At 39.9% G+C, this 27,661-nt stretch overlaps 1 protein-coding gene across 14 annotated transcripts in view; it reads left to right on the top strand.

Annotated features, from left to right (window-relative positions):
* Positions 1 to 27,661, top strand: part of CELF2 (CUGBP Elav-like family member 2) — a 550,097-nt gene that overhangs the window by 407,445 nt on the left and 114,991 nt on the right. For 13 of the 14 annotated variants that reach the window (XM_010407804.3, XM_010407802.3, XM_010407801.3 and 10 more), the window contains one exon: positions 9,198 to 9,394. In XM_010407804.3, the coding sequence (XP_010406106.1) occupies positions 9,217 to 9,394 (178 nt within the window). In that variant the 5' untranslated portion in view covers positions 9,198 to 9,216. Of the gene's footprint in view, positions 1 to 8,864; positions 9,032 to 9,197; positions 9,395 to 27,661 lie in introns of those variants that run through there. The other variant, XM_019290888.2, reaches the window with a different exon arrangement.

Raw genomic sequence — 27,661 nt, forward strand, 5'->3', positions numbered from 1 at the left:
CTTATATTCAGATTTGTAAAAGGGGAGAGCATGGCTGAGCTTGATAGAATTTTTTGTTTTAAGGAAGAAAATTGAATGTCACAGCTTGCTCTAATGGTCTATTTGAGATCTAAGCAAAACTGGCTAAACAATATTGGCTGTGCCCTTAACACAAGCAGGGCTGTGATCTTCCATTCCCTTTTTAAGGAAACTATTCAGGTAAAGCAGCCACGGGCCTCCATCTCTTTGGACAGGGCTCTTGGGCCCATGAAAATCATTCCCTGCACTTTGTAGAGCTCAGCTGGAACCAGGCCTGAGCATGTGTGTACGTACACACGAGTGCCAGTCTTGAAAAACACTGGACTGTAAATGACTTCTTGCAATAATCAGTTGATTTTAGCACACAGAAGTGGCTTCATTTCAAAACAAATATTTGGAGAACATGTTTCCTATGCCCTCCATCTCGACTCCAGGACAGAGTTTGTCATGAACTAGATAAGACCTTGCAAATTTCAGAAGAACTTGCAGAAAATTGCCAGCCTGGCTACAAAACTTGGTGAAATAGTCATGTCAGTAATTATGAAGTAAAAGAAAAAAAAGACTTTGAAACCTTCATTGCTATCTTTGAAGTTTTTTGGAGGGCAAAGAAAGAAGGGAATTGAGTAACAACTTTGTAAATTTGGAGCAGTAAGTGTTTGGAATGGGGAGAGAGAGACTGAGGTTGTTGACAAGAAAACAGATGGTCCTACATGTCCTGAATTTTAAAAGCCTGGTACTATTCTAATTCACTTGTTGACATGTCACCAATACATAAGCATTTGGGTGTAATCAAATACCGTTGTGATTTTTAAAAAAATAATACTGATAAATGTTTCCTGCCACACAGAAAGAAGAAGAGTGCTTCGTTGCAAATGTGTGTAATCAGCAAGGCAAGGCATTAATAATCCACACCATTAATACTGAGTAGTCAGCTACTCCAGGCTCAACTTCATGTGAAAAAGTGCATCAATCCATGCTCCAAAACTATAATGGAATTGTTCAGGTGCATAAGCTCGCTCTCATGTTACTGTCCAGCTTACAGTGATGCAGAGAGAAAAAAACCCTTTTCAATTAGAGCCCCTTTTAGACAGAGCACAAATATTAATGCCTCAAAGAGATTACAAATGAGAAAGTTGCTGAGGAGCACAAGATGAGTGGAACAGTAAGTTGCAGTAGTCACCATAAGAGAGGTTAGTTTAGACACAGACAAATTATAAATTAGAAGCCTTTGTTAATCCTAAACTCTCCAGGTCAAAACCAGATGTGCAGGTGCCCATCTGGGAGTTGGTCAACAGAAAGCAGATATTTAAAAGTCATGACTTAGGTATTTGTTGGACTTTTCACTGGGCATATGGTGATAGAACAAGGGGCAGTGGGGTTAAAGTGAGAGAGGGCCGGTTTAGTTAGGTATAAGGAAAAAATTCTTCATTGTGAGGGTGTTGAGGCACTGGCAGAGGTTGCCCAGTGAAGCTGTGGATGCCCCATCACTGGAGGTGTTCAAGAAAAGGCAGGATGGGGCTTAGAGCAACCTGGTCTAGTGGAAGGTGCCCCTGCCCGTGGCAGGGGAGTTGGAGTAGATGGTCTTTAAGGTCTTTTCCAACCAAAACCATTCTGTGATTTTCTGTCCTAACTTTCATGGGACTTTCCTTAGAAATGCACTTACCTTTCGCCTGATGAAGATAGACCCAATCTTGTTTAAGCATTTAATGTACAGAAAAAATTCTGCCCAGAAAGCAAAAATGAATTATTGGGTGATTGCCTAAGCTGAGCTTTATGTTGCAGAACATTATTTTTTAGCAGACCTCATCATACCTTGAATTAATTATATCCCAAAGCCTACAGCAGCCTGGAAGAACAAAGGCTGGGGCTTACACAGGCTCTTATTTTATATCTTCAAGTACTTACTTTTAGTCATTCTTATCATGTGTCCCAGAAATTTGTGATTCTTGTCTGTACTTGAATAAGAGGGGAAACAAATTCAAAGCAGTTAGGGTGGGGTGGCTTTGACTTTCTTCAGCCATTGAAGGGCAGACATCTTTCACTGGCTGTTGAGCTTCTACTAGTTTCAGTTTAGTAAAATCTATAGGCCACTGTAGGCAAATCCTTAAAGGTACTGAAAATAGGCAACTGTAAGTTTTATCAGCATAAACAAAAAGATGCTGCCCAGTTCAGACGTGTACAGATGGTGTGTTTAATTGTTTGCTTCCGCTATTAGATGAACTAGCAGTGGTATTTAATTGGTTTCCAAAATAGAAGACTCTAAAAAACAAACCTCTTCCCCTTCCCTGTTTGCTTTCACTTCTGTGCTCGTTCACTCTTGTTTACATATATTTTAACTCGTATGAGTTGCTCCACTCACAGCACACACACATCATTAAGCACTACTGCATGTTCTAAAAAATAATATGCATGATAAAAAATAAAAAATAGGTCCATACAGCAGCAGTAAGAGTTGAGATAGTCTGAAGCATGCAGGACTCTTTTTTTTCTTAAGGTGTGTTTGCATGTAAGGGCGATTTTTTTGAAGGTGTGATATAACAGATGTACAAAGCTTTTGCAAAGTTGCTTGACTCTATGGTTTCAGGAAGAATTACTAACAGCACGAGATTAGAATAACTTCTTTTGGTAGGTTTAAACATGTACACAAGGAGTATCCAGGGTTTAGGCTGAAACCCTTGCCTTAAATCAAACTGGTTTGTAATAGAGGCAGTGCAGGAACACAGGCTGAACACCTGAAGAGCCACCCACCTCTGGAGGTGAATATTTAACTTTGGTGAGAAGAACTCTGTGGGCTAATTTTAGGAAGTCTAGAAGCCTTTAAGCACAAAGGAGTGTATGTGCACCTCCAGCTGAAAAGGGAACTGCATTTTAATGCAGCTCTTACTATGATTTCCTTTTGTATCCTTGATTTCTTTCTGTGATACTGGTGAGGAATCTGCATCTATACCTCTAAGAAATAACATGTTTTATCTCAGGTGGGTTCAGCTCCCTTCTGATGTTTCTCTAGTCTGTATTTTGTTCAGTACTTTTTCCAATTCATATTGCCCTTAGTATCATGCAGTCTGACCTATATGCTTGAAAGGCAACTTCCCTCTGCTGCTCCTTCTCCCAGCCCAAATTTATTACCCATCAAAATGTTTTCAAGGTAGGAATTTTCTTTTTCCCTCGGATTCTCAGACCTTTTTTCCTCTGGAGTAAAATGATGCCTCCTTACCTTACCTAAGATTTGCATTTGAGGTGTTAAAGTGATCACATGTACTAAATTTGGAATTAATCAGAAAACAAGTATTCCCTATACTAGCAGTGGTTTACTATGGTTTGTATGACCTACTACATGGCGATAGTTAGCAAAGCTGAGCTACAAGAAATCACTGATTTCACCAGAAAAATGACTGTAAATTTTGAATTAGCAAGGCAGTAAAAAGTAGCTCATTGTCTTAAGAAAAATTACATGTTTAGAGATAATTTCTGTCAATGTGGAGGCAACACAGGGAAAAACATCTTTACATTTACCACTGAGTGCTTACACAAGCACTTGAGTATTATTAACTACCGAGAAGAATGAAATCTGAGCATTGCATGTCAGGTATTAAAGCCATCAGGATTTTCATGTCGTTCATGTGTGTGTGAGTGCAAGTGCGGTTGCTCTCTGCTGGGTGGATGAAGAATTGCTCATCTCTTTGTTAAAGTCTTTATGAGGCTGTGAGATGGATTGCAAGTCTTACAGCTGCTCAGTTGTTAGCCCTGCTGATGGGTGCAGGGAAGCCTGGTGATAATTATTTTGTAGACTTTACTGCCTACATAGGACTGAACATCCCGAGTTTTTTTTCATTGGGCATGATTTCAGGGTCATTTAACAATTGCTGTTTAGGATATGTGTTACTTAATAATAATTATAAGTGTTATTAGAGTCTAATAGTTCTGCCAAAAACTGTTGTCGACAACACACTACAGCAGAAGCAGTTAATGATTTTTGAAACATCATCTTTGCTTTGAGCTGCTTTTGAGCAAGTGTGCTGCGAAAATGCTGATGGGCCAGAAAGCATCTGGAGATGACTTTTTTTCCCCCAAAACACAGAGACCTGGTCATTTACGGCTTAAAAATGTGGCACAGCTTCTTTTTCTATTTGTCAGAGGTTCTGGCCCTTATTTTGCTGGCCAAAATCCAATGTAGGTAATTACCTTCTGTGTCTATAAATTGCAACCCCCTGCAGTTTTCAATTGTGTACGGTATTGTTCTATCCTTCCTGGCTGAAATTGTTGTGTGATAATGCTCCATGTCATTAAACAGCTACCGTCTGTCACCTTACGATGAAGTCATTCCTCTCTAAACAATGAGTTTATAAAGCCCTTTTGGGTCCTTCCAGATAAAATTTGCTCATAAACCAGCAATTATGATCTTTGGAGTACAGTAAGATGATGCTTGGCTGTCTCTCTTGACAGCAGTCAGAAGCCTTCAAACGGGTGTTGTCCCTTTTGTCAGCTTGTGTGATATCCTGGCAGTGATGCCACGGCTCAGATGTAAATACTTCATTACTATAAAACCTTGGTGCCTGTAGATACCTCTGCACTGGGTTGGATTTAGTTGTCATTACATTTGGAACTCGTTTGTTATCATGTTCTTGTTCTGTTGGCTCTCAGAGGGAACTCAAATGTCTTATACTATGGAACATGAAAAAGGCAAATCCCCAGCAAAATGGTAAAACCACAATAATAGGGTGAGGATTGCAATATAAATTAACCAAAAAAGAACAGTATGAAGGTTCTGGGTAGGGTTAAAAATAGATTTGAAAACAGGTCTCATGTAACTCCGTTTGGTCCCCATTAACAGCTGTTTTTCAGCACCTGACTTGACACTGGGATCATTAATGGAAATGAACGTGGATTAATGCCAAAGCTCTTAATGGGGATGAATTTAAGAGAGTCTGTTTTGATTCAGATGCTATTTTGGAAGGCTACCTCTCTGTCCTCAGTGGTCAGTTCACTTTTAGCAGTCCTGAAATAATTAAAGATATGAATGGGAGAGACCGAGAGGGCATCTACTACGTTTTTCCGGTGCTCCTGCTGAAGCAGCAGGGATATTAAAACAATCTCTGGCTTCTCAAGAGTGGCCCTGTCAGCTTGCTGAAATGATGGAATGGTAGTTAGGTTATTAGAAGAAAAATTGGCACAAATTGAGAGAGAGAATGCTCTGGCAGCAACCACAAGCAGCCAGCAACTCAGTGTCTTAATCTCTGCCCTCAGGCTGCTCTCTGTGATACAGATGACACCTTGTCAGTGAAGATGATGTGCTGGGTCACCCCTGAGTCCAGTGGGCTAAATTGGCCATGGAGGGAAGGATTGCTACAGTGTAGAGCCAGCAAGCCAAATAATCTAATTTTTTCTCTCTTTTTTTTTTTTTTAAATGTATGTCATCATTTGGGTACTGATAGTAAGTGCCAAGGGATCCCATTCTCATTAGTGTCCCCTAGACACAGCTATCTCTGTACACTTGTGCTTTCAAGAAATAGTCCTAAGCTTTCACAAGAATTGCTTTTCTTCTTTCTGGAAATTTTTACATGTAGTTTCTCTTTTGTCTTATAACTTCTTGGGTACAGGAGAAGGGGAGATGAGGGAAGGAAGAAGCCACTTCCTCTGAGAGCTACTGTGTTGGCAAAGAGAAATTAGTAAAAACCCTACAGCTGTTAGCAGCCAAAAGGTCTTAGTGCAGAGCAGTAATGTCCACTGGGTGAAGATGAAAGCTGGGAGAAGATAACAGAATTCATCTTTAGCAGAGATCATTTACAAGGGATCAAGAATATTTGGCTTAATTTTGTATGGAACCAGCAAGCTCTGTGACAACTGAACCATCAGGCAGGTATGGTGTATAGTTTTGTTCCTCAGTGGAGCCTTCAAGTACACTGCAGGGATCAGATGCATAAAATCTATACAATAGGTGGTTTTTTCCCATTGTTATCTCTCTCTACTGTTTTATTCACTTGTTCATTTTGTCTGCACCGGCTCTAGTCCTACTCCAGCTGCCAAAGCTGGGTGAGGATACTACTGCAAGTGTCACTGCTGCAACAGTGTTCATGGGCTCCTCAAAATCCCAACAAGTGAGATTTGGATTCCCCCTATGAGGTGTCTGAGAGCCTTAGTTTGCACTGAAATCAAAGGAAATACAATTTAGGAAGGAGCCCAGCGGTGTTTGCAGAAATGAGTGCCCTCTCTGTAGCCTGAACTTGTCTGTCAAACCCCCAAAATGTTGGCAGCTCAGTCAAGTCCCTACTATGTGGTAGAAAAGTATTATAAAGAAAAGCCTAAATTATGCCTGGTTTTTCCCTAACTCTGCAGGAGTTAGTGGATTGATAGAGCTGTCAATGGACGGTGGAATTTAGTCTGGAGAAGTTTTAATGACTTACTCAAGTTAATGCAGGCAGTGAGTGACAAAACCTGTCCCCTGGAGCTTTGCATCATAGTTTATGGTACCTATGCCTTGAGTTAGAGCCTTCAACCAACTTCAGCCAATAAAGCATTTAAAGAATATGATCAATGTAATTCAACTTTGGTCCCAAACAAAGTAAAGAAAGGGCTTAAACATTTTCTGAATTTAGAAGAGAGCTTGGCCTGTGCCTAAACCTTTAGCTCAAAGAACTTGATGTTAATGGGGCCATTAACCTGAGAAAACAGGTATTAGTGTTTGGCTTTGTGGTTTCCTAAAAAATTGGCTGATTAGCAATGGAAATTGTGGGGCTCTTGGTGGTAAAGGTGATTTTGGTAAAGGAAAAAACAAAGGAATAAACTTGTTAATCTTTATTAAGCATGACCCTAGCTGTAATTTTGGGCTAAAGTAGCAATTGTGTATGGATTTCTTAAAGAAGGGCTCCAACAGAGAGAACAGATGAAGGGTATAATTTAAAACTGAACTCAATACATTTTCTCAATGCAAACAACACAGAGAACAAATGAAGTGAAAAGTCAAGCCAGTTTCTGAAAGAAAAAAGTTGACCAAGCCCAGGGCAGAGCTGGGAGCTTAACTAAACTAATACCTTTTCTTTCAAAATAATGTGTAAGCTTTTTCCCCAGTTATTTTAAGCTATGGGTCAGGGATTTTTCAACCTCCCTACTAGGGAGGTTGTTTGACAGATTGGGTTTTAGGTAAAGGAATAGGAATTGCAAAGAAATAATGGAGTGATTTTCGAGAGGTTTAAGTGTCACGTAGGTGCCTACTGCTCCGTGAAAGTCTTGAGAGTTGTTCCCATGGAGTATCACTCGAGTCAGTCATGGTTTTTCTGTTTCTTGGCAATTTTAAGGAGGTGGTTGTTTGGAAGGTTGGCTTGGTTTGGCTTAAGTGTTGTCTTTGTATGGAACTGCAGTTTCTAAGTCACAATTTCTGCAGTTGTACTTGTGACCTGTAGAACTTATTCATAATGAAGAGCATTTGCAAGACAAGATATTTGTACATGAAATGTAATATAAAAGTTTGGACCAAATCTTAGAGTCTCTTCCTCAGGCAAGATTCCCGCTAGAATAGACAGGAATTTTAGCTATTTATGAGTGTGATAAATGCTGTTGTCTGCTGATCTGTGTTGAAAGCACTTCACAAGGGATGATCAAACTTCTTGCTGGGGGTGTAAAATGTGCCTTTAATATAACTTCCTCCTTCCTGCCTGTAAGCAGGGAAAGTGCTAAAGTTAATATGGGCAAATTAATGTGTTTAGGTGAATTATGCTTTCAAGGAGATGAAACACATGAAACTAAATAATTTGTCCTCACACAGGTTATAGCTGTGAGACAGGGGAATTGCACAGGGTTGTTTTCTTCTCGCCACTCTTAGATTTTTTTTTTCACATGTAAAATATGATTTTCATCTGGTTGTGCAGATTCTGAGCTCTTCCAAGTCCTCCGGTGGGCATTCACTCCTGAACAATCATCAAACGGAGAAATTCTAATTAAAGCCAAGTTTTTTGAAAGTGGCAGGTGGCTCTGAAATGCCTGAATTCTGCCATGATCAGCTTCTGACATTTCTGCATACAGGCCATTTGCCCCCTCTCCCTGGTGGAAAGGTGGGGGGATGCTGGAAAATTCATGCATCATTAGTGTTCTTTCTTGAAACTGAAGCATCCAAAAATCATCAGCATTTATGGAATTTCTAGCGAAGTAATTAGTTGGAACTACTGTCCTTAATTATCAATAATGCAAGGAGGGGAGCAGGGGGGCAAAGGGAGTGATGTATTTTCACTTTTGTTCAGTATTTAAAATTATTTATTTTCTGTGTAAGAGTACAAATCCTCCTAAACTGTGATCTATCATTTGTCTCCCAGATCAGATTATTTTTTGTTCCAAAGTTCTTTTCCCCTGGAAAAGTGTGGTTGTTTTGAACTTGGATGTAGGATGTACATCTGGAGATCAGATAGACTAAGAATTTACAGGGGGTGAAAGTGTTCAAAAATTTGATCTCCTTTTGAAGGGGAAAAAACTTTCTGAAGCAGCATTTTCATTTCCACCACGAAGTAGGCAGTTTTGCCACTGCCATCTCTTTTTGAATTTTGCTTTTTTTATGGCAGCAATAAACAATGTGCTTTAAACTGGGTCTCTCCAGACTGCTTTTCCTTTTTAAAGAGCGTAGGCAACTAATCGGCAGCAACCAGCCACATAGCTGGAGTGTTTTCCATTCTAGGCAATATCATACTAATTTGATGCACACATGGATGCTTCACACAATCTGCAGATTCATCGCTGGCATCTTGCTTTAGTCATCTGACAGATTGCCAAGTGTTTCATACTCCTTTCATGTGACTTTATTACAAAACACACACACATAGACACACGCACTGCCTTGTTTCTGCCAGTAGCCAGTTTAGTGAGAATTCACTGCAGTTCTGTTTACAACAGCCATGGAGAGAAATCTGCACTTATTTGCCACTATCCTCTGCTTTAAAATGCAGAAGTCCCGGGTTGTGTTGTGCCGCTCTCATCTTATATAATGACATTAAGCAGCAGCCTGCAGAGAAAACCAGACTCAATGAAAAATGTAATAGCATTGTTTTTTGTTCGTAATACTTATGCTATTAATTAAATACTGATTTTTTTTTTTCTGCTTTGTGCCAATTGACATCATCTTCTGCATCTAGTGCACATGAAAACTGCGTAGTCTCCTAACTTGCCTTCTCTTTTTAATCTTCTTTTCCACTTTCTAGTAACGGCACAGCTAACAAGATGAATGGAGCTTTGGATCATTCAGACCAACCAGACCCAGATGCCATTAAGATGTTTGTTGGACAGATTCCCCGTTCGTGGTCAGAAAAAGAGTTAAAAGAACTTTTTGAGCCTTATGGAGCTGTCTACCAGATTAATGTTCTCCGAGACAGAAGTCAGAACCCTCCCCAAAGTAAAGGTACAGTAGTTATGCTCTCTTTGCTTTCAGTTTGTTTGTTTTCCCGATTATCTTGCTTGCCTTCAGCATTTCCAAAGAGGTTTGCATCTGGGCTCTCTGTTTTGTAGTATGCTGTGCTTAGTTATGCAGCAGTCCTAAGAGGAAAGGACTCCTGAATCCTATCGGATATTGCCTTGCTCCTCTTCTTAAATTGAAGTTTAATTGTCTGTTTTCTGGAAGCGTGCATTCCAACTGTGCAAAAAATAACAAAATATCGCTCTCCTTGTTTAAATTATCATTGCCAAGAAATGTGGAAATCTGAGCAGTTTCTTCCCAGGATTAGCTCATGAAAAATATAATTTTCTATTTCCTTTCGTTTCCTCTCTTTGCACCCCAGGTGGGAATTATTTTAAGGGTAAAAAGGGGAAAAGTGATAGTGGTGGGTTCTTGCCACATCATTGCTCCAGCAGCAATAAAAATTACAGTCACCCTGCTCTTTTTCCAAAATTTTTTCTGCAGTCATATTAAAGGATTGGTTTTTGGCACTGATACTGTTCTAAATGAAAGGGTTAGTTTTCCTACCTGCATTTCCTCTATACACATCTAAAGTATTTGTCCCTAACTATATTGCTTCCTTTCACTACGTATATCTGTGCTTATTTAAGTATGGGAGAGTTTTGTGTATTATAGCTGTTTAAGTGTGATACGTGCTTACATGTAAACTGAAAGTGAGTGTTTTGTTTCACAGAATGCATTTTTCTCCCTACCTAGCTGTGTGTTTTCATTCAGGTTTGGTACATGAGAGCATTGCTACCGTTAAAAATGATTAGCATAGCTCAGAGGCAGACCTGGATGTGCATGTGTGTGCCTGGCTGTAAGGTTGCTAGACAGTTGCTCCTTCATACTGCACTCCTGCCACTGACTCTAAAAACCTTCAGAGCACATGTTATGGAGAATATCACAGAATGATTTTGTGGGCTCGCAGCAAAGTTAACAGTGCAAAACAGCCCTCACTGGAGATGAGAGGTGGCTGCCATTGTGGGAGGCACACAGCACAACCTCGGGCGCTCCTGTGCTTTTGGGTAAAGCACTGCCATGGCTCAGCATATCTCCCTTGCCCTGGTACCAGGCAGAGGATCCTCTCAGTGCCTTCTTTTTGCTGCCCAGTTTAAGCAGTTGGGTACTTTGAGTGACCGTGGTCCATTTTGGGTTCCTTGCATCTCTCACTTCTGGTTAAAAGACTTGGTGCATTGGTCTCAAAAAAGTGTCAGGGAGGGAGTCCTGCTCACTGTACCTTCCTGCTAATCAAGTGTCTGTACTAGATCACTCTTTCCCTTCCCCATCCCTGGAAGCGTTCAAGGCTATGTTGTGTTAACAGCCTGCTCTAGTGGAAGGTGTTCCTGTCCATGGCAAGAGGGCTGGAACTGGTTGGTTTTTAAGGTCCATTCTAACCCAAACCATTCCATGATTCTGTGATTCAGAAGCAGAAGGTATGTCTGGTTGGAGTGTTTCAGTGTAGTTCTGCTTCCAGCCCAGGATTGATGTATTGTAGCTTGTACTCCCCTGCTGTGTTAGTACAGAGCCCTCACCAAATGTCTTTTTCTTGTAATGCTTTAAGAGGTCAAACAACAGGATTTTCTGCAGTCCAGGCTGCTATGGATGAGCAAACTCCTCCTTAGTTTAAACCAGTAAAATGCTGAACTTTGAGACTCATCCATTTGGACAGAGCTGATTCCTGGGTCACAGCAATGCCTTCCCACTAAGCAGTAAATGAAGTGAGACTGATATTGTGGTCAGACGAAACCCATTGATTCCCATTTCTGGGAATCAGTGTACCTGTCCATTAGGCAGCTGAAAGGCATAAGTATGAAGCATAGGTCATGCAAATCATTGTATAGTAATTATCAATGTTTGTAGTCTCCATACACAATATCCTTTTTGAAAGGTGGCTGGATTTTGGGGATGCTTATTGCTTGGACTCTTTTTCAGCCACGCAGAGATTATGCTTGTCACTTCAGGCATTATGTGTTAATTAATGAGTAAATGAAATTAATCCTGAAGACAGGCAGAATAACCTTCAGACTTGCTTTTCTCTGGTACCAGCAGCAAGCTCCTCTGGTGGTCAGCTTTTCCCTTGGAAGCCTTGGAAGAGTGTATCTCCATGCTGGCTCTATCCTTCCTCCTGGCTGAATCTGCCAGCAAGGTTTCTAGAAACCTCTTGAGTTTCTTGTGGATATCTCTTGACTAGGAATGATCTTTATTTTCTTAATCCAGTAGCACAAAGGATTCTGTGTGAAAGATTGTTAAGAATGCTAGAAACAAACCAAAAAATTGCCCTGAGGAACATCTTACAGTCTTCTTTTCATCACAATGCATGAGAAATACTTCATGTATACTATCTAATTGGCATTTAATAATGAAACTGAGTTTTCATTTTTTGTTTGGAGATAACAGAATTATAGAAAATCCTGAACTGCAAGGATCACGGAGTCTAACTCCTGTCCCTGTACAGGACAACACCAAAAATCACATGTCTGAGGTGGAGTCAAATTCCATGCTCCTCTTATGTGTAAATACCCACACAAAACAACCCTTTTTATTTAATTTGAGCTGGGTGGATTTGGGTTGTTCCAGGCATTTTTCTGCCTGCTCAGCCTTTTTATCACCTCCAGTTGTGTAGAACAGTCCATCAAGGGGACCATGTGGTTGGGTAAGGTAGAAAAAAGTGCATTTTTCATTTCATTGCATGGTTGGGACTGTGTGCCAGGCAGAACATTCACAGCCTGGTGTCACACAGATATTTTCTCTGATTATGCTGCAAGCCACGAGTTGCAATGACAGGAATGCAAGTTGGTGTTACTACACCACACGGGGCGGGGAGCAGTTCAGTTTTGCTCTTTAAAGAAAGGCATTTTGATTTTCGAAAGATTTCTCTCCTCTCAGGCAAGGGTTGTGTATTTCTGTGAGCTTGGCCAAAGGGGATCCTCTAATTTGGACAGAGTTTTTCTCTGATGAACTGGTTATGAAGCTGCAATCTGAGTCTCTCCCAATTCTGTCAAAAATAACCATAGGCTGCTTCTCTCTCTCCTGCTGTTATTCAGACTGTCTTTCATACCCTCCAACGACAGACGGCCTAGTTCATGTCTTTCCTCCTTTTTTGTATTGCTTGCCAGCTCTGCAAAGCTGAGGCTGGAGGAAGACAGGTAGAAAGCCAAGTTTACCTCACTCTGGAAAACCAGAGGAAAGCCATCTTAATTCCACAGATGTATTGATACTAATGCAAACATTGAAGCTTGGCTTTATTAATTGGGAGCTTCAGGAATGGCTGCATTCTAGGAAATTCCTCATGCTTTCCAGAGTTTGCATTTCTCTGCTTCTTTTGGATGTGTGAAAGACCTCAGCAAAGTAATTTGACTTTGTTTTTATCCCCTGTTGTTTTGTAAGGCTTCTTCCTCTTTCTGCAACAAGAGAAATCTGGGGGATTAGGTAAACTAAAGAAGTTAAAAAAAAAAAAAAAAAAAAAAAGGGCCGAAAATTCTGTACCACTGAAATAAATGGCACTTCTGGCTTCTGGGGGCTAAGGGGATTCAAAGTCTGGGCAGATCAGCCCTCTCTGTTCCCAATCCAGCTTGCTCCCTTTATATAATTTATTCTGGGTGGGTAGATGACTTTTTCCAGGGTAGTTGTTAAAAAGAGCTGCTCTAATGCCTCAAATGTAGCGAGCTCTGTGTGCAGGCAGCACACACTGCCACCGAGATCTCTCTTCTTCCCACTGTTTTCCTAAGCCGGAAAGATTTCCTTGGGTACCTTGGTTTCAGAGTCCAAGTGCTGAAGCAAGCAGATGGCACAGGGCTACTTTTGCCTTTTGAAATGCAGCAGAAGAGTCTTGGGCCAGATCCACTATGTCCTTTTGGCACATTGCCTCTGTTTCAATACCTGATAATTCTTGCAGGGATCAAGATCCTCTAAACCAGCTTTGTGAGCCTGAATCTCTTTCTGCTGCCATAGGAATCATAGGAAAGCAGGGAGAAGCACCCATGTAACAACTGACTCCTTATTTGCTTGTAGCCTTTCACAGACCCTTTATCAGATTAGAGGGAGGCTGCTGAGTGAACAAGGATGTACTGTAGTTAAAGGCCAGTGTTTATTATTATCCTATTTAACATGGTAATTTAAGTCTACCAGGAAGCGAGCAGAGGAATCTGATAATGAGGCATTCATCTGCTGCATACAGGAGAGAGTGGGTGGGCAAGGAGGCATACAGGTATATATAGTTATGTGTATGTAGAGAGAGAGAGTGATATGCATACAGGAGGCAGAAGTTACCTTGCTTGCTTGGGGCACCATTTCAGCCTCAGTTTAGCCCTTCCAAAACAGTCTGGTGCAGGCAGGGGGGGACAATTCCTTTCCTCCAGCAGGTCCCTCTCGCAGTGCCCAGTACAGCAGGAGAAAAGGGAACTTGGGCAGTCCTGCACAGCAGCAGAGCTGTGGCACTTGGTTTGTCACACGGGCCCATCCTGAGTGTCCTAACCTGCAGCAAAGACCTGCTGCTCCTTGTTCCTTGCCTGCCCCTGCGACACCAGCCAGCCGATTGCACCCTCCTCTCCTTCAGGCAATTTCAATATTTGTGTTTGGCAAAATTGTTTTAGATGCTCTCTAAAAGCTCCCTTCAGCCAGCGCACCAGGGGCCAGGGTTTCTTTACACATTGTGTCTTATTCTGTGTTTTGAATGCTCTCACTGGCCCACGTGAACAGTGTTTAGCTTTTGAGATCAGATGAGTTGCACCATGAGCACATTTGCTGTTGAAATGGCACAACGTGTGACCACAGCCATTGTGCATCTGTGTGTTAGACTAAATTTCGGTGATGGTGGCTGACAGATATTTTTTTACTATGCAGACTTGAAATCTCTTACTGCACTGCATTAAAAAGTGCCTTGTATGTTATTTTTTTAGCTGGTGCGTTGTGCACTATAAGAAACTTCACGCGACAAAGACTGGCAAAATCCAGATGTTGTCATTAAATACAAGTACAATGGGAAAGAAGTGTGAATGATAAAGTTGAATTTTTAACTTAAAGTTTCTTACTGTAGGGTGTTTAAATTTAAACCTTAAGGAATCTTAAATCTATAATTTTAAATGGGTTGTAAATAACATAATGGAATATATTCCAGATGTCAGCTAATTTTTATAAAAGGTAATTCCTACTCGACAAATCTGATGGAGTTTTTCAAGAAGTTTCTGTGAAAGTGGACAGGTGTGAAATCATCTATATAATCAAGCTGGATTTCCCGGGGGCATTTCACACAGTGTCACACGGAAGACTAATCCATGCAGTTGCTGGTGAAGCAGAGAAGGGCCCATTTCAAAATGGAGAAAGGAGCTGGGTAGATGATCGAGGGCAGATTAGAATGGGGAAAGGTTGTGGGCCAGGGGAAGAGAGGGGATGATGATTGGAGAGCAACAGGGACTGTTATTGGAGATCAATACTTTTTCACTCTCTATGTAAATGGCTTTGACAGAATGAACCACCAACTTGTTATCCAACTTTTTGGATCATGCAGAAGGGACTAGATGGGGGAGAAGCCACCTGATAACCTGGAGAGAACAATCCAATACAAAGAGATTCTGCTGGGTAAAATGAACCATGAGCAAGAGTAAATTTTATTTTGAGCGAACACATGTGTTGAATGATTGTGTTTTTCAAAGATTTGAGAGCAGGAGAGGATTCAAAGAGTGCACATTTCATAAAAGGACTGAGATGATGTTTTGTGTCTGTGTGGTCAAAAAGGCACAGAAAATGCGAAGCTGTTTGAATGGAAGCATTGAATAGAGCTTTCAAGGAAATACTGCACCACTTAAAGAAGGGTTTTTTTAATCATGCTTAAACTACAGTTAGCAATATTTAGTACCATTCTATAGAAAAGGGCAGAGGTCCAGAGAAGAGCAGCATGATTTTGTATGAAGTCAGGAAGGGTTGAGCCATGGTGAAAGGTCTAAGAAGGTTAACTTGTAAAGGGCTTCAAACATTGACTTACAAGAAAACTAAAAGGAGAAAAGCTGAGGAAGAATACAGGATTGTACCTTGGTTTGGAAAGAAAAAGTTATAAGGGGATGCAATTGAAGTTTCTGCAGTATGTTGAAGTGCATACCAAAGGCAGGAATAGATAAGCTCTTTCAATTAATATTAAACCCAGGGACTGCCCAGCATAGACTTAAGACTGAGGAACAGCATGCCAACAGAAAAAAAATTCAACTTCTCAAGTCAAACTTTCTTCCTCCGCTTTCAGAGCAGAGAATGGCTTCCAGAAGAAGCAGTGAGAAGAGTTCCAAAAGAAACTTTTCTTTTGCTTGCTTCCATTTATTGTTTTGAAATAATGCAACTGGAACAGGATGTGACACGACCGCTCCCTGTGTCCAAGTGCCATTTCACCCCATAAACAGGACAAGGTGTCAAGGCTGCAATGGACACAGCCATCAGTGGCTTAGCTATGTCCAGCATGAAGAGGGGCTGAGATTGGTGTCCCCTGATATTTTCTGCATTGATTTGAAGAGAGGAAGCAGATGAGGATAACATCCCATTGTGTACTTGACTGCAAACCTCTTGCCCACATAAATCAGTCTCACTGTAATACTCCCTTCATTGACAATGGCAAGAAAGTCAGCCCCTTTGATAGCAAAAATTATCACAGCAAACCCAACCCAGCCAGACAGAGCAGAAGTAGTGGAAGATATTTGTGAAGACACTGTAACAGGAGTAGGGGGCTGTGGTTGCAGATTGAAAAGGGTAGAGGGTCGTGGGGGGAGTTGGGTAGAGGATTTTTCGGCTGTAGTATTTAAATATAGAGGCAGCACACAAACCTTTCCTTAGCCTTGTTTCTGAAGTTCCTGTATACAGCATATGAATGACTGGAGCTGTAGCAGAATGAAGCTTTTTTTTTGGGTATCTTTTCCATCCCTATTTTTATGGTATTTATCGCAGTGGGAGCTTGGTCCAGAAATGAGGACTCTAGGTATTGCTGTAAGAAGTTAATAAAAACAATACATCTCGAAGGGATTAAAGTAGATCACTTTGGGGCTCATTGGCTGCAGTTTCATAGCAGCTTAACTATGATTTACAACTGCATATTAATTTTAAAAATTAAGCTAAGACTGTGTAAGCACATTATTAATTACATCTATGCTGAAAAAAATGCATAAACTTTAACTACATGGATTTTTTTAGTTAAATTGGTAGAAAACCCATGTGCAGACCAGCCATGAGAAGAGCAGGATTTCATATTCCAATTGTGGTTCTCTCTAATGTACATGTCTGATAAACACTTGGGGAAAAGGCAAATTGAATAAAGCAGTGTTTGAAAAGGACTTTTTAAACTTCACTTTGGGCATGCTATAATGTTGGCAACTTCAGCACATCATTCAGCATTTACTTATAGAATATTTTAGAACATCTTTAAAAGAGAGTCCCAAATGTTCTTAAAATATAAATGTGTAATCTGTTGTTTGTAATGACATCACTTCATTGGGGAAAAAAACCACGTAGGCAGGCAGTTAAAACAGCCTGAGCTTTCAGCAAAATTGAAAAAAACCAACTAATCAAATTGCTTTGTTGAATGTGAATAATATGCCAAACCTCAGTTTCTCAAATATATAATCTCAAAGGCGAAAATCGTAATGCATGAAAAAATCTAAGTCAAGTCATGCACACACTTGCACGCAGGAATTAATCAATAGATATAATACTCAGACATAAAACACAGGCATGTTTAAGTATTTTCAAGATTGCTGCCTACGTTTAAAATATATACATCTATAAAAGTGCCAGATACTGTCAGTTTGATATTCATGGTATCCAGTTTCTTTAGTTGCATATTAACTCTCACATCAATGAGATTCAACCATTTTATGACATTGTGGCACTGAAATTCTTTCCTCTTCCAATTTTCTATTACATGAATAAACATACAGTATTAGTCTGCTCGTCACATAAAAAGTTATGTGAGTTTTTGTTAAAGGACAATGGCTTCAAAACAAACCACACAACCCTTCTCTTGTTATGTAGTGTTCCTGATTCTATTCAGTTCTAATATCAAAATCATTTGGTTCTAACACAAGAGGAGGTTTTGCAAAGGTTTTGAGGACTGGTCTGAAATCTTCACACACTTTGTCAAGGAGCTCAAAGTAAGAAAATATTTGACAACTGAGAAGTGTCAAAAATGAAGTGCAATTGGAGAGTAGTCTTATGAGCATGGATTTCAGCTGTACTGCATCTTCCAAATCTCTCATTTCCACTGCAAAAACAGCATTTTATTGCTTTTATCTTCTGCTCCTGTCACCCCACAAAAATCAGTCACAAGTGCCTGTGCACATATATGCACAAATAAATAATAGCCTAAAATTAAAACCCACAATGAAGGAAGATTTCCTTATTAAAAGATAGAGGGAGAGACTCCAAGGCAGTAAGAATTTCTCTGTCACTGCTGAGATGATGTGAGAGACATAAATATTACAATGATGGGTCACAATAAAAAGCTAAAGACCACATTAAAAGTTTTAGCATAAATATGTCATCAATTTTCCTAGTCCTTAACATGAAATTTAAACCCCAGGAGGGCCTTGAAAGGATGTCTGCTATTCTTTATAATTTTGAAATGCATTAAAAGCAGATAGGTATAGCAGTGTAAATTAATTACTATTTCATTACTTCCATCTTCCCTGCACCAGACCTTGTCACCCTGTATATTTTTTTGTGGGAGCAGGGTAGCAAGAGGGCAGATTTGGGCATGTTTTGGGTCTGGCAGGATCCACAACCTGCTCAGTGTCAGACTTCAGTGATACAGATGCTATAAAAGGATGTGCTGTGCCAGTTGTAGTATTACTTTTTTTTTAGATATCAGTTTCATAGTGCACTGTAACCATCAGCATATTTCAAAAGGATAGCAAATAATTCCCCAAGGATAAAGTCTGGTAGTGGCTTCTAAGCCTGGTTTGAGCTTAACTCAAGCCAGTGAGCTGTGGGTGGAAGGCTGCGTATGCCATATAAATCTCCTGGTCCATCTGTTTTGGGAAAGAATGCATTTTCAGGAATCTGTGTCTTTCTAATTGCTTATAAAAACACTCTGAGACAAGCCAGTGAATAAATTAAATTTGAATGTTTCCAGTGGATCTTTTCAGTTTCTCACTGAACTTAATTACTGTCTAATCTATGCCCATGAGTATGCAGTTTTAAGTGGGACATTAGACTTTCACTCTGCAGATTAAACTCTGTGGTGCATAAATTCATTATTATTTGTGGAAGAGAAAACTTCAGTGTCTACTACCTTGTGGTTTTAATTTAAAATAACTACTGCATCCGAGTCAGGCATTCTTTTAGAGGACTAAGCAGAGCTGTAAAGAGGTGGAAGATGTTTTCTAATAAACCGTGTCTCTTATTCACCCAACTGAATTGGGAAAATTTATGTTTCAAACAATAATTAAAATCTCCTCGTAGCTCAAGATGTCATGCCTTCAACTGCAATTTTAGGGAGCTGTACCACAATAGGGAGTAGATTAATTTAATATACTGCATGAAACTTTTTGCTGCAAGGATGAGTGTGGCACCGTAAGGAGCAGCGCTGCTGCTTCAGCCAGACATCTCCAAGTGTTTTGCAAAGGGAGACAAATAGCATCACTCCATTTTTACCAGCTGGAAGAATTGAGATACAGAGGCCTGGGGGGACTTTTCCCAAATTTTTTGAGTCACTTTGAGCAGGCAGAAAATAATGTCATGTCTGTGCTGGTGTCATTTTGCCTACATCAAATCTGCTCCCTTCGTTTTCAGAGCATGAATCTCTGAGCTGGTTGACACAAAAATTTTGTTATGTTAACACTGCCCAGGTGAGATCTGCATTAGTTTATTTACATATTAATCGGATCTGATGAGAACTGCAGTTAGAAAACAAGTGTGGAGCAGACCCAAAGGCACCAGCTCTAACTCTTCCTATGCTCCCCCTAATTAATACAATGAGTCTTAAACAACAATCTTCCTTTATTATTTGCAGATCATGGGATATAAAAATCATTGTAGATTTAAAATGGACTATATTAACCCAAGTAATTCCACCAGGACTTGAGTTTCTATAGTGAAAAGTGTTGTGTTGTCTCTGGCTCAATTAGATTTTTCTCGGTGTCAATTTTAATTCACTTCACCAGAGCGTGGGGGAACTCTCAGTGGAAGGGAAAATGTTGCTTCTGAATGAGAGCCTACTGTAGCCCACATTTTATTTAAGAGTTTTAAAATGCTTTGCAGTCCCACATTCTCCCTTGAACGTCTGCTATTGTGTGCCATAAGAGCTGAACAAAATCGCTTGATGTTTCTTAATGTGACAGGCATCTGAGTCTGAGCAGGAGGATGGAAATGGGGAAAGCAGGGTCCTTGGTCCTTCTTTTTATTTAATACTAAAAAAAAATTAAAAAGTCTTTGTGAGACTTGGCGGCCAAAAAAAATATTTTGAATCTTTCCCACCCTTCCAAACACCTGCCCATGCATAAAGAGAAGTAAAAACTAGGCAGCAGGGTTTCCTTTTGCAGTGCTGAGCTCAGGACAGAGGTTGAGTGGCCACAGAAGTTGTTTTTTCCCCTTTAGATTTTGTATTTCCCACTTCCCATGGCTCTCAGCACTTTGGTGTGCATTGCTTGGTTATGCTCTGCTTGGTGCAGAGTAACCCAAAATTATTATTTCTTCTCTATTTCAAAGGGTAAAATCGAGTAGATCTCTAATTTGAGGATGCTTCTCATTGTGAGAAGGAGAAGACAAGAAAAAGAGCTGTTGGGGAAGGTTTACCCTGGACAAGGGCCTGAAATGTCTGCTGTGTATATTTAGGGCTTTCCAAAATGCTCTTTTCCATCATGTTCAGCAGTTTTCTCTTCCTATCTATACACTTGTTCTTCCCATATTTCATTAAATTCTCAAGACTTTGGCTTGATGGGTAGTTGTGCACACACACTGAAGTTTTACTTTGTGTTTGGGTGGGTTTTGGTTTGTGTACTGGGGTTTTTTGGCTGATACCTCCCATTTTCCAGTTTTGCAAGTGATTGAGACTGCTTTCCAGTATATCACTGGGCTACCTATAGGAGAACAGCTGGGACTGTCACCAAAACCAGTCTATTGGGTCAATGGATGTGAACCTCTTTTCTGATTCAGACAGAAGATGATGCCCCATAGCTATAAATAATGTCAGCTTGTGTATGAAAGGTAAATATGAAATTGTCTCCATGGAGAACGCCTTCATGTTTTTCAGAAGAACTGTGCAAAACACTCTATGAAAATTCAGGTTTCCAAATGTGTCATCTTCCAACCTTTTCACTTCCAACAGTTTTAGCTTTCCAGTTAGCATGTGATGCCTTTCTGTGCTTTGTTACTTGCTAGTTCTCGCTTGGGTATATATTGAGTTAAAAGGTGCTGTGTGAAAGTAGGGAATCATTACTATTATTATTATTATCATCATCATTATTTAGATTCTGCAGTTTAAGTAGTTCAAAAAAAATCTCAAAACTAAAGGTCAGTGTAGCTTGTAGGTTTACACATGCACAGTAGAAGTAACCTTCAGAAATTTCCTCATGACAAGATAAGTGCAGCAATTATATTTAAATGAGTGCCAGAGAAAATTTCACTGTAAACTGCATTAGCTGGAGAGTGTGTGCTGTAAGAGGATTTAATTGAATTAATGTTACTTACTATCAAAAGCTCCATCTAGTGTATTGCCAGGTCTCCTTATTACTAAGAATAATATTTGGCTCATAAAGACCCCTGCTCAACTAAGCACACAGTCCTGATGACTTCAGCAAGTGATTAAAATTAAAGCATTTCCTTTACTGCTTTGCTGAACAGAAACAGGCTAGGAGCTGGGAACAGGCACTGGTGTGTGTACAGAGCATGGAATCACCAAGCCTTTTAACAAGGCTCTTTATGGAGATTCCTCTCCCAAGTGTCTCATGGAGGTGTGGTTTTGGCATGAGTGTCCTTTCCAGCTTGAGTGCAGTGGGTTTGGGTAATGGCTGTACCAGTGATGGAACCAAGCATTGTCTGGGTGTTCAAGAGAGACCCGGGGTGATCCAGGCTGGGGCTTGGAAGCCCACCACAAATAACAGCAGTGATGGCAGAGGGATTTAATTGAATAATCCTGGTGGTATTTTCAATGCTGTTGTTAATGCAGGACTCTCACTCTTGCATTATACAGATGTGCCACAATGAGATACAGAGGGGTATTTTGTGTGACTTCCTACATAAAAGCAGAAATGCAAATGAACTGCATTTACATATTCACATGATATAAACAGAAAACTCAGACGCGTGGAAACACAGGGACATAGGCAGAGACATGCTTCAAACCATGGATAAAGATATCCATAGTTTTCCGACTCTTATGTTTTAACCATTAAGGAGAAAATGTGATATATTGGATGTTTTTGCAGAATATTTTTGAATGTCAAAAAAAAAATCCCATTGAAGCCTGCATCTCCTTTATGTTTGATATTATTTTGTTTTCCTTTCACATGCATTTTCTAAAAAGCGAATACATGAAATCTAGCGGAAAAAAACTCTTTTATTCTCCATTCATTCAGCAAAAAAAGCAACAAAGAAAGAGGGTTTGAACCAATCTTTCATGAAAATTGGGAAACAGTAAAATAGTTTCTACAACAAGTCTCTTTATTGTTGGCTGAATCAAATGGCAAAAGTTTTTATTCACCTACGCATCTTATATTTTAACAAGCCACATGTCACTCCTGAGCTTCACCCACCCGTATTTCTGTGTGCGGGTGGCATTCTGGTACAGTCAGTGAGGCCATTCAAAGGAGTTACAATCTCCTCTTTCTTTTTGTGGTGTTGTTTTGGGGGAGAAAAAGAAAGAGTAATTGCCCGTGTTAACTGATGTTCATTACACAGAATTGTTTAGCTCTCTTAAAAAATCATTGATCCGCTTTTCCCCCGTGAAAGTACTCAAGGTCTCAGTTCACAAAAGAGAAATCAGCATGTAAAGCAGCAGCCTGGCAATCTGCGCTGCAAGGAGCAGAGCGCCACGTTCTGTGCAGAAATGTCAGCTGAGTTTGCTGTCTTCAAAAAAAAAAGACAGATATTTAGTAAGGATAAGAAACATTATTACTGTTGCAGTCAGATGTGATTTTGGGGAACAATCTGTTTAAGAGTAGGCATTTTTTTCTCATACATTTGTATGTAGTGTTCATGATTGAACATTCGTTAGGTAACATCTGGCATGAGCTGTTCCTCTTTCTCCCTAAGTTTCATGGCTTTGTTTTGTATTTGAGAAGGATATTACAAAAGGTAATTTGGTGTCTCATTCCCATTGGTATGGTTTTAACTTTTGAATTACTCCCTTGAAATAGGAGGAAGGGGAAAAAAACCACCATTTGGGTATTTTTAATTGGGAATAGGCAGTCTTTAGATTTCATGGCGAGTGCCCATGGTACATTGTGTGCATGCAGCAAGTCAAAAGTGCAGATGCAGACCAGGGTCCATGAGCCACAGATAACAAAGGGACCCTAAATCTGGGGCTCCAGCCTTGTCCACATGCTCCTTATTATCATTTACTGTTTGTATTGCAGATGCACATAACAGATTGTACAATATGCTGTACAAACAGATTGGTAGAATGATCTTTGTCCTGAAACACTGACAGCAGAGCTGAACAAGAAGGATTGACAGTGTGCCTGCACTGAGAGTTGCATGGCCCAGACGCCAGTTTTGGGCCCATGTTCTCAACAAAAGGGCTTTGTGCATCTTTGGTGAAGCAAAGGTCTGTTCTTGCTGATCTTACTGTAAAGGGCTGAAATTTTAAACAAGAATTAAAAGAAAATAGCACAAAGATCATTAGAGAGCGAGTAGGAGAAGGGAATGTGCCTACTTCTCACTTCTTTTTTCTTTTTTCTCATCTAACAGCATTTTTTCTACACTTGCCAAATCGAGTGTGTCAAAGGAGCAGACTTTCAAACTTTGGGTAGTTGCTCCGAGTGTTGGAACAAAGCCCTGCAAAAGAAAAGGCTGGGGCATGCAGGGCTGAGGTTTTGGTGACCTGACTGGGAGAGGCACTGCTCATGGAAACTGTGATGCTTTGGAAATGATAGGGAGAGCAAGCTTGCAAACTTGGCTTGCTCTCACAGGGCTACCCAAACAGGAAAAATCCTAATACTTAATGTCTTTTTCATCATCCACGGCATGCAAAGAGATCATCCACTTATGCCCTGTGTGGTTAAGAAAACCAAGAATTGCTCACTTATTTATTGAAGTAGCTAATGTGCATTTCAAAGTGCCTCGATGTTGGCTTGTGGGGGAAGGAGGAGTGAACATTAAGATTAATTTCAATTAAAATATTTTTGTGGGAATAGTTTGCTCAGTGAATCTAGATCATCTGCAGCTGGCAGAATAATGATATAAGCCTGTTTATGTGTTTTATTAAATCAGTAAACCACATGAAAATGGAGGTGCTTTGGGTTGTGCACACAGCTTTCAGAGGATCTTTGCTTAGGGACGAGAAATGATTTTGCCATTTAGAAACACTTTTGTTTCTCTTTCATGTGAAAGTGCTCTCTCACTAAAATTATTAAAGAAAACATTTTTCAATTCTGAAGTATTGCTGATATTTTGGCAGTGGCTGTGGCCAGTAGTCCAAGGGATGGGAACTGCTGAGCACTTGGTATTTAAGCAACTCATGTTGACTTTGTGGTTAAAGAAGTTTTATGGCTGGATCAGACATAACACTTGACCCACGTGGTTTCTGGTTTGAGGTAAGACTGTACATGAACATGCCAGAATCCAGGGCTCAGTATCCCTGGCTGCTCATGGTAGAGCCACTGTGGCCTTTGTTAAGAGGGGTGGGTCTACTAGATGAGGCGAGAGATTTTGAGTTCCAGGACGCAAAGGTCTCAAGTTTGGAAACCTAACTTGAATGAAAAAAACCCTGCTGGTTCGTCCAGCCTGTTGTCTGCCAAATCTACGCTTGTTCTGTACATGCCTAAATGTTTTGACTGATTTTATTTGGAAGTGGGCTATGAGACGCTCTTTCCAACTCCCCCCCAAACCCCCAAGATTAAATGTTTTATTATTGTACTGTAAACACACACAGTCATAACATTTTTTTGGTGTTTCAGTCCCCCCATTTTATTTATTTTCTGTTGTATAATCTCTCTTCTGTGCTAATATTGATGAATTGGAGGGATGCATTTTCCATCATGTAAAATAGTACTGGGGATAAACTCTGCCTAGGATTTTGGCTGACCCCTTCATCAGGCTTAGCTCAAAAATTAATTTGTCGTTACCCAGGTGCTATGCACTAAGCTTTATTGGCATAGAGGAGCGTCACATCCTGTATGTTCTTTGGAAGGAAAAAAAGTGATCATATAATCACTGAGACAGTAAACAGTCATTTCCAATCTAGTAATATTTTATATGAACTGGCACTGTATGTTGTATATCATCCATCTTGCTAATCCTTGTTCCACATTGCCTCCCACTTGAGGCCAAGAACATTACAGCTGTGCCAGAGAGTGGGTGGAAAAATAGCCTTATTATTAACCTAAGTTGAAAACATAATGGCTTTTTGAATGTCTTCATTCACAGATGCAGTCATACTAAAATATTAATACCCTTAAGTGTAGAGAAACAGAACTTTCGTTTAAGATCCATTGTCCATGTGTGTTGCAAAAGGGAAAGCCTTGAAAGTGTTGTGGATGCCCTGTATCTTTTGTTTTATGTTTTATCATTTAAATGTCAGTATTCTGTAACAAAGGAGCCAAAATATTCTTCCGAGTAGGTTTTGAGCAATGTTGCTGCCATCACTAACATTGCCTTGTGGTAAGGAAAAAATAGTTTCTCCAGTTTTCTCTTTGTTTTAAAAGACTGGTAATAACTGAGTGGATATTGAAACACACATAATGACTTTTTAGTACCGTGATCAAGCAGGGCTGCATTGCCAATGTCAGTGTTTGTTTAAATCTCACCCCCAGAGGGATCAGAAATATTTAAGATGCATGTGTTTTCTGGGAGGAGCCATTACAAAGAGTAGAGGAGAAAACTGCAACCCTCATCTGATTAATCCTCAGAGCATCCCAGGATGCCTGATTTACAAGCAGAAATGAGGAACCTAGCAATGAAAACTGAGTAAATTTGCATCACAGCATCACTGAAAAGGCACAGAAAAAGGAGGTGGTGCTCTTCTTTAGTTAGAGTCATGGTTTGCCTTTCCTAACTCTGTAATTTACTTCCGTGTATATCTTCCCAGGTAAAATATAAATCTTCCACAAACCTCTTTAGGGGATGTTAGAATTGCTCCTGAACAGTATTCAGAGAAAAAAATAAATAAGTCTTGATTGTAGTAATTTATGACTAGCATGGAAAATGTCCCCTCTTTTAAAAATGAAAATAAAAGGATTAAAACTTCCAGTGTATCAGGCCATGTGTTGTAAATTAGCCTAATTGTTTTAGAATTCAGAAGTGTTTCATCATTTTAAATTGGGCTTGTCTGATATTTAGTTCCACATTTTTTACAATTCTGCAGGACTAATATGTAGCCCGTTGTTGCACATGAAAAGCTTTTTTTATCCTAATTTTTAAGACTGATGGAATGAGAGGAGGTTGACAAGTAATCGCTTAGTTATCTCTGTGTCAAAGCTTGTGATATGCTTTATAGTGAAAATGTGCAATGTGCAGTTCCAGAAATAATTTTGCTCTACATTATGGTTTCTCTTTCTGGCATACAGAATGCAAGAGTGAGTAATTCTGGAGTCTGATAGAGGATTTCAAATTGCTTGGAATTATCTTTAAGTTTCTCCTAATAAGTCTTAGCAGGAGCCAAAACATTGTAAAAGATAGGGGCCCCAATATTAACAGGACTGCCCTCCAAGCACATCCTTATTTGCCCATATCCCATTTCATGTGGGAAAAGAGACTTCACATTTTTAGGGCGTTATTTTGCAGTTCCTCTGTTGATCCACTGTACTCTGTGGATAAATACAAGTAACCTATGAGTAGGGCTTTGTGTGAAAACAGCAAGCGATGCTTGTTCCCAGTAAGAACTGGTGTTTGCAAGGCTTGTTTGACAATCTAACCTGTAACCCACCATTTCTCAGCTCCCATCCAGGAAAACTTTGCATTGTTTATGCTCAGCAGAGATATTTTACACAATAACAACATGTTGAATAAAATATGAGGTCACACTGTCAAGTTAACTAAACAACCTCTGGTACCAAAATATGATCGCTCAGAGATTTTATTTTGTATTTTTTTTTAGCTTGCAGTTAAGACTGGGGACTTTGTTCTAAAGCTCTCTGAGTTTTTTGGTATCGAAGCTGCGCATCCGTGATATTTTGTTGGACATGTTCCTGTGGCTGCCATGGTGACCTCCAGAAAACACCGTGCAGAATCCTGCTTCTCCAAATGTGATTAGATACATTCAGGAGCCGCATGCTATTGATGCCAAGGAGCACTGAATAGTTTCATCTACTTTGCAGACAAGCTTCAGTGTAAGCCCTCCTGCCATTGCCTGCTCAAGGCCACCTTTGACAGCCGCAGGAGCCAACACACCACTGTTTAGGCACTCATTTTGTTCCTTTTCTCTATTTTTCTTTCTCCCTCTGATTAAGTTGCCAATCATCCAGGTTCTTTCTCTTCTTGTCCTGATAAGTTGCCAATAATGTCATACAGCCTATACCTCTAGAGCCAAGTATTTCTCTTGTCATAACTTGAAAATAGGCTGCTGGAGGTTTATTTTAAATCTTGGTCTGATTAAATGCCACATCTTGATCTTTGGGGAGCCATAGGACCAATAGATCATGATACTCCTGTTTGGACTTCTCTGAGCTGGTATTAACTAACAGACTTACAACATGTCCTATGCATCATCCAACATGGTCTCAATATTCCCTACCTTTAACAGATGTTAAATATTCATGAATAGATTTTTTCATCAGTTTTCTGGGACATACGTGGTGATAGTTGCAAGAAATAAATAGTCAGTTCTATGAAGGCTTCTGAGGAGAATAACATATTTATTTGTATGGCATGTGGGGTTTTATGTTTTTGTCTGCTTGTCAAATCATTTACACTAAGATAAGTAATAGCACTATTTCATAAGGTCTTCAAGCCATAAATAGCAATAGGAAATTAAGCAAAACTGAAAGTGTTTACTGTGAAAAGCATATTTAAAATATTTTTTGTGAGATTTCAAAATAGTTTTTTTCAGGAAATGATGGGAAATCTGATTCTGGGAAATCTACAGATAGAACATGATAAAACTTT

This window comes from Corvus cornix, chromosome 1A, assembly GCF_000738735.6.
Source record: "Corvus cornix cornix isolate S_Up_H32 chromosome 1A, ASM73873v5, whole genome shotgun sequence".
Classification (NCBI taxonomy): domain Eukaryota; kingdom Metazoa; phylum Chordata; class Aves; order Passeriformes; family Corvidae; genus Corvus; species Corvus cornix.